This window comes from Anomalospiza imberbis, chromosome 4 (assembly GCF_031753505.1).
Source record: "Anomalospiza imberbis isolate Cuckoo-Finch-1a 21T00152 chromosome 4, ASM3175350v1, whole genome shotgun sequence".
Taxonomy (NCBI): Eukaryota; Metazoa; Chordata; class Aves; order Passeriformes; family Viduidae; genus Anomalospiza; species Anomalospiza imberbis.
In genome coordinates, this window is record NC_089684.1 from 48132438 (window position 1) to 48140577 (window position 8140).

Genomic DNA, 8140 nt, shown 5'->3' on the forward strand with positions numbered 1-8140 from the left:
ATTTTTGTAAAAGCAGCGTAGGTGTGAATCAGAAATAGCCATCTTTCCCTGTTTATATTCAGCAGAATAAGGACTTTTGCTTAATTTCAAAAAGACATGGACTTATTTTTCATGTTTTATAAAAATAAGCCCTCTTTGCAATGCCTCAAGTTAGGATAGACACATGTAACTCCCGTTTCTTAGTTTGTGAGTATTTTATAATAACTGAAAAGAATAATGAGGTCCTTCAGGATGATAATTAGCTCCCTAAGTCATCATGTATAATAATTTTTGAAACAGCAGTCTGTGTGAAACTTTCTCTGGTAAAGACACTTATTAAATAAAGCTATTTGAAAACATGGTGGATACTGCACTGCATTAACACCATCCCTTGGGATATTGGGTAAAAGGTCCTGAACCAAAAGAATGTCACCTTAACAATGTATAGAGGTCTGTGTACTGGCCATAGTAATTCCCGGGAAGTGGGACAAGAGGACTTTAAAGCATAACAAGAAACTAAATGCTGGCTTCCCACTTTCCATATTTTTTCATGTATTTTCATTGTCTGTCATATATAATTGGCTAATAATATCCAGTTAGATTTTCTCACTGCTTCCTTTCCTGCTGTTTTATGTCCTTACAAGAAAAAATATGAAGAATGTAGAAAAGAGAGAACACAATATAAAATGTGGGATGGGTGGAGTACGTTGGAAGAGGATTATGGAATAGTTTAAAACAGCTGTGAGATTTAGAAAGAGAAGATAAAGGACAGATGAAGAAAGAGAGTATATTTTGAAACAATCAGGAAAACAAGAATGATGCATATAAAACTGTGGAGAAACAAAGAAATAAAAGGGGAAAAGGTGGGTTGTGTTAGTGTAAGTAAAAGGAAGGTGGAAATGCAAAAGTCACAAGTAAGGGAATAGCAGACACTATATGTACTAGGCAATAAGCCACCCAGATTTTTTCAATGATAACTATAACATATTACACTGAGTTTTTATCAGATACAAGAAGGCTGTTGTGCCCACAGAAAGTGAAAGTAAGAATTAAGAACTGAATTAATCAGTGACGTGAATGGCATTCTCCTAAGGAGTCATGTCTTGGATTCTAAAGGGAGGGTGTATTATTTAGGGATTTAACATTTGAGGGTTAGATGGCGTAGCCTGGCCTTACATGTCTAAGTCTGTTAAACTTCACCAGTGATGCTATGCAAAACCCATTAGCCTTTTTATTTTTGTGAAAATGTAGCTTCCAGAAACACATCTAGTCTCCTAAGGACTCCAAAAGATGGGAGGACCATCATTCCTTTGTTAGTGGTGATTATAGCCTGGTTGTGGACTTGGTTGTGACCCAGTTGTCAAGAAGTGACTGACTTCAAAATGTTTGTCTGTGTTGCGTAGATGGGATCAGCTAACCCTGTCTGTGTAACTAATTATCTACTATTCCCAAATCCCAGCACAACCCAATTTTCACTGTGGCAGGTGAAAGTAGTTCATGATCTTTTGCCTGCATGGACTAATTACATGCGGTCCATAATTTTCTAAGATTCCCAAACTGTTTTCTTTAGTATAAGATATATATTGTACTGAAGGTGATTATATTGCCAGGGCCTATGGAATTATTTAATATGAGGATTAAAACACAAAACTATATTTCCTTTTTTTTTTTTTAAGAAACCACCTGCAATTGCTGTTCGACCTGGATCAACACTAATTCCAATTAATAGCATTAATCATCTCCCTGAACGTGATGATGATTATGGATATGAGTGCCTAGAAGGAAAAGACTGTGCTAGTTTCTTTTGTTGTTTTGAAGACTGCCGCACAGGATCTTGGCGAGAAGGAAGAATACACATCCGTATAGCAAAAATTGACTCCTATTCTCGAATCTTCTTTCCAACTGCCTTTGCATTGTTCAATCTTGTTTACTGGATTGGCTATCTTTATCTGTAAATTTCAGAGGTTTGACAAACTCAGAAAAAAAATACTAATTGAATAGTCATTAATACTTTTAACTGAGCAAAGATTAGAGCTGGTCCAAAATGACTCAAATTGTTTGTATGCTTTAAAAATTTGAAACAATGAGAGGAAATATGATGATGTAGTCTCCCTCTTGTGATCAACTGTAGAAATGATACTGGTATTTTTGAAGAGAACATTTAAAAATAAATATCCCTAAAATTTATCTGTCTTGAACACACATACATACATTTTTATCAGCTCTAAGAAAATGCAGAATCACAGGCTATGCTATTTAACTGAACTATCCTACATAAGCTCTCAATTTTAATCCTAAATGTCAATGCAGAAGGATTTTGTAGCATCTCTTACACCTTTATAAAGAAAGCCTTAATTAAATGGGATTAGTTACTCTCATCCATTTCATCCATAAGGTGATGATTTTATTAATCCCTAATTTTGAAAAGTTGAAATGTAACATTTCTCTTTTCAATCAGCCATTTGTTCTCTCCAGTATGTTAAAAAGTGTGATTAGATGATAATTAATTCATATTTATGCAGAATGCAGATATAAGAGCAGCAAGGAATGGATATATCAAAACACCCAAGGATAATTCTGAGCTTGTCTTATCGTGACCATGGATAGAGACTTTTGGCTTTCAATCTTAGATTACATTTATATTTGTGCTCCATTTCCTGTTACTTCACTGTTGTGAGTTCCCCAAAGTTGTCCAAGAGGTCTACAACTTTCAGAAGTTCTTATCCAGCTGCCATTGAATGGAAAGCAGACTGGTGTTAGCCCAGATTCTGGCCATTAAGCATAATGATCTTCACATACTCAGTGTTGGAGAAAAAGTCATAACCCTATATTTGGAAGAATTTGTATCATCAGAATTTGGAAGGCCTGTAACAGTGCTGTATTCATTGTACTCACAGTCACTGTGTTAAATCCCCAGTCTAACAGTGCAGTGTGTGGTCTGCTCCCCTTTGCACACAACATGGTTTTGTAGATGTAGTTTGTTACTGCACATGCTGCTCACTGAGCCAGAGCCAAGTGGATTAAGGTATTGAATGTGTGATGTGGATTGCTGGGTAATTACCTTCTTGATGTTTGTTTCTAATGGAAAATATATGTTATGGAGGGGGAGTTAAAATAATCCTTATGCATCGCTGAGCCTTCTCCAAGATGGGATACATCCCCCCAAAATCATAGGAGCAGTTCTCGATCCCTTCTGTGGTGAGAGCTTCAGTAGAAGTTCTTCAGTAGTAGTCCTGGACTGACCACATGATGTTGGCTGTTGCTGCCTGGCAGCATTTGATATCTAATTTCTATTTCTAAATCCATTGCCTTCATTATGGAAAAGTGCAGTCTTTTCTCCTTTCTTAAAAAGAAACTGGTCTCAAGTGAGCTTGCAAAAATAACTGTAAAATTAAGATATGCATTAAGTAAAAGTCAGCATTACACAGAAGACCTTACAGATCTTTAAAGAGGATTAATGGGATTAGCATTTGGCTGTAGGTAAGGATATTCAGTACTAAAGATAAAGACATGATTAATAGCTAAAAATAGAAAAAGTTACATTGAGGGCTCCCCCCTTTCCCCCCAATATTTCTGTTGAATATACTCCCTCCTTTGAATTTCTCAGAAAGGATTACTGTATTTATAGTCTAGTTGGTACCAGGCATAGTAAGATATGATATACAATGCACATTTCAGAGGAAATGTTACTCCAGTGTTCAGCCCCAAAGTTTAATAGAGAATGTGAGATTATGTGCAGTTGTAGTGGAAGGAAGTGTGACAGAAGATCCAATTTTAATGGAAACTTTATTTCACTATTTAGCTGATGAAATATAGGAGTGTTTGAGAGAATCTTAAAGCCCAGATTATGAGGATGGTTGGCATTATTTGTGGTATGACCTTTCCGAGTACCAGCTCTTCTGACTGTTGGACTGAGTGTGGAAGTGCAGTACCATTAACACTGATCTGCTATAATTTATTGGTTTTTTTAGAGTCTCAATTTCATAAAGTGTTCACTCCAAAAGAAACATGTCAGTTTTTATTCCAAAATTTAGGTTGATGCTTTCTGACAGCATGCTGAACACATTCCTCTGTAGGGGGGATGAAGTTGGCTTCAGCAGTACGTTGGATATGTGCTTGAAAAGCAGTCAGCTTGCTGTACAATGCAAGGCCCAGATTTAGTGAGTTCCTGAGTTTCATTAATTCACCTTTAAACATAGGAAACTTAAAAGAACTTGGCACTTCACAAGAGGAAATACAAATTTCACAGCCTGCTCTCCTCTGGCTCATCTAGTTAGCTTTTTCTATTCATGTGGTTGTCAGTTGCCAATCAGCCTCCAGTGACTGAATTGGAGAACAGAAAACATTCAGAATTGGCAAGGGATGGATAAGAAGTCTTTCATCTCTAATTTCTATGGAACAATGTAATGGAGTATTAAACCTATTGAGTGTTATGGCTGTTTGGCTTATGGATACACTTGATTCTGTCTGTTGACAAACTTTTCTGTGTACTTCATTTGTTTCTGATGAAATAATTTTAGTTTCTCATAGTACTGTGACTGCAAATAGGAATGAGAATGCAGTGAACTGTATCATGGCATGTAATAAATGTGTTATTTTAGTCCTATGTATTTTTTTTTCTAATTTGCATGTAAACACTTGATTTCAAGAAATCTAAGTGATATTTTTAAAAAATGGCAAAAACCAGACAGTATAATTAATTGGAGTTAGATGCTGCAATCGTTTTTCAAATTTACCTAGATAAAAAGTTTGTTTACTCTCAGCTGGGATCACATTTTTTGGGAGTCATATTATGCTGACCATTACTGCATAAGCACACACTTAAACATATTTCTAATTACTACTGTTATTAAACCAGAATTCAGAAAAGGGAGTTCTTATGTACTGTCATAAAGAGTGATGCTATCATGAATCGATGCCATTAACACATGCTTAATTTGCACTAATTTCAATAATGAGTGTTCAGTAGCTCAAATAATTGAACATTAAGGATGTGAGCCAGAGCCTTTTCAGTAAGAGATTTTCTCATGGAAAGAGGGGGACGTAAGAGGAGAAATTGCTGTAAAGGCAGAGAGGGCGGAAAATTCTGGGAAAACTGTTTTATACTGCACCTATCTTTGGCATCTCTTCAAATGTATTTTTCAAAAAAGAGAGTATTCCTTGATACTTCTGTATTAGTGTTTAACAGTTGTCCATTTTAGTAGTGAATACAGATCAGTGTGTTATTTTTTAGTAAGGTTCTGTCTATGATTGTACCTCACTGATCTTCAGTGCATGTCTTCTGCGTCTGAATAAATCTGTTTTATGTAGTGGAAGTGCAACCAAAGCATGAACTCTGGATTGTTTAAGATTTTGAAGTAGAATCACCTCCAACAGTATTTTTGTAACTTTCTGTTCTTTATTTGGTATGGTAGTAGAACATTTGTTTAAAATTTATATATGAACTGTGCTTTGTAATTTGTGAACACCTTACAATTGAAAGTGAACCGGAGGAGTCTGGATTCAAATATCTATCTGCCTAAAGTAAGATGTGTTTGATTTAATTGTATCAGTCATAATTTCTGTTAACTGTTTCCAAATAGCTGAGAACTAGTGCAAATAGCAAATACATTTTTCTGTTAGTATAAATATTTTTGTAGAATTCATTGTAGTTTCTCTCTGTTATGCAGTTATACCTTAAATGTGATCTTTCATGTTTATGAAATAATACTGTATTTTTTAGTCATTATAATAGATACGGAAGATAGGAACTAATGTACATTTCCACAGCTGAAAAATACAAAGCCAGGAATCAGAAAGAATTACTGTGCTTCTGTTCCTAAAAAAGCTCAGTGGATGTCCACAGGCCTCATGAATGTGCTGGACGGGGAGACTGACTCACAGGGAGTAGTAGAATAGTGTCCAGACTGTAGAAAAGGCTTTTGCATTGGTTCATGCCATGGATTTGCTACAAAAGTGGTTCAAGTGGAGGAAAGGAATAGATCTGTCATCGTTTTTTCAGTAATCTCTTGTTTCTGCTTCATTTCAGTCAGCAACTATCCTAATGCTCCATTGCCAGATGAAACAAAACCTGAAAAATTATCTTTATTTTACTCTTAGTTAATATTTCACGCAGATGGGTGGGATCATCTAACTGAACACACAAGGTTATGACCAAGTTTTTCTCTAAGACAGGTGGTGGGAGTTTGCATCTGGAGGCTGAAGGATGGCTTGTTGTGATGGACATTTTTCATTCAGTTGAGAATCTGCACTGAAAACTGGTGGGAGGAAAGGAAACAACGGTATGAGGGAAAGATTGATGGTGCCAGTGATCCCAGAATCAAGTTACATGGATCTGAATGACTTATATTTAGTTCATAGGTTTCTGACTGGTATTTGTGATAATGCCCTTGATTTCTCTGCAATATAATTAAATATTTCTAATGTTTTAAATAAAAAGGAAAATATCATGTATTTCCTATGCATTAACTACAGACTGAATGAGCAATAGAGAATTATCTTGAGTGCATGTTCTGGTGACATGTCAAACAGAAAACAGAGATCAGGTTAAATGAAAAAAAGCTTTTTTTAATCTCCATTTATTATTAGAGATAAAAGCATTTTTAAAATTATTGATTATTAATTAGTACAGTAGGCACTGGGAAAGGCCTAGTACCCAATCTAAACTGCTGTTAATCCCCTCAAGGACTAAAATATTTGGGAATAGAAACCTGACTCAGACTGCACTCAGTTATCATCCCCTATTTCCATCAAGAATTGAGAAAGATGAATTGTGATTATGCCAGACATGAACTAGGATAGGTGGGGTTCTCCAGGGAGGTTGGTTTCTGGTTAAAAGGAAGGGTTATTTCTGCCTGAGACTGTAATTTGAAATATTCTTCCTTCAGAAGATGGATCTGTGCTGTGACTTCCACGATGATGGAAAAGCATCCCTGCATTTAATGTTTATCTTTGCACAAGAGCAGTTTCACTGAATTGACTGTCCTGCTACGAGGCACCGAGATATTCCCTCTGTGGTATCGAAGAGTTTTGGTGGCACTCCTGAGCAAGATGTTTAAATATTGTGACAGGGATCAGCCACAGTTGTCTTTTGGATGTTACGATGCTAGTGAAAAGGCAGGAAATAAACTTTTGATTTTACTTACTAGTAAACCTCACTGAGAAAGCCAGAGGGCTTTATCAAAAATCTCAGATGTCTCTTGGATACAGGAGATTGGCTAAAACTTAAGCAGACCAAATGATGTAGCCCTTTTAACCATAGCTGTGTCCTGTTCACTAGCAATATCTTGATTCTGAAAAAAACTGTGAAAGCCTCATGGTATTTTAAGGGAGGAAAAATCTGTAGAATTCTTATTCCCCTTCTCTGTTACTAATCTTGCTCTGCCTGCAGATTGTGCTTATGGTACATCAGTCTCACTTAAGCTGAGTGAGGAGAGCCATGGGGGATGTAGGACAGAAGAGCTGTACACTGCTCTACCTTGTTCTTTCTCAGTTCCTTTTCTTAGTCAAGAAAAGATGTTCAGAAGGGTAGGCGTATGGCATGTGCAAATGAGGACAATTTTTCTACTGACAACAGGACCTGAGTCCCACTGACAGGATCAAGAGGGATGAGACTCTGCTCACAGTAATAAGGCTTCTCTTTTGTAATTCTTTGTAGTAGCTATTTTTCCATACATCACTGCAGGCCTACCTGAGATTCAAAATATTTTTCAGGTTGGAAGTTATTCTTTTGTGTGTTTCTGGCTTCATAGAATGTCTTTATCATCAGGGTTTGAGCATTGATGAATTCAAAAGGAAAGGTTTCCTCTTGAAGTTTCCTTGTCCAGGCATTGCAGGTAGGAGATGTCTTCCTGCCAGACATTGGAAAAGTGGTTTTCAGTAGATCCTGCTAAGAAGACAGACTGGCTCTCTGGGGTGGCATTAGGATTCCTATGTCATTTAGACCTGAGAAGATTGAAGGAGGTTAAAGGCACTACTGTTAATGACCAGTACTGCCTCCACAGAAGATTTATTACTTTTGCCAATTTGATATTTAAAAACAAAATTCTAAAACTGTTACCATGGGTGGGAAATGAGGACGAGTCATCATTTTACTACAGTTATATATTTCCCCTTGAATTCTTTTTCTTCCTTAGGAAGATGGTATGTAGGAGTCTTTTGG

At 36.4% G+C, this 8140-nt stretch overlaps 1 protein-coding gene across 3 annotated transcripts in view; it reads left to right on the top strand.

The window, feature by feature from the left end:
* Nucleotides 1-3206, top strand: part of GABRG1 (gamma-aminobutyric acid type A receptor subunit gamma1) — a 52475-nt gene extending 49269 nt beyond the window's left edge. For all 3 annotated transcript variants that reach the window (XM_068188397.1, XM_068188396.1, XM_068188398.1), the window contains one exon: nucleotides 1656-3206. In XM_068188397.1, the coding sequence (XP_068044498.1) occupies nucleotides 1656-1934 (279 nt within the window). In that variant the 3' untranslated portion in view covers nucleotides 1935-3206. The remainder of the gene's footprint in view (nucleotides 1-1655) is intronic.
* Nucleotides 3207-8140: the final 4934 nt, after the last annotated feature.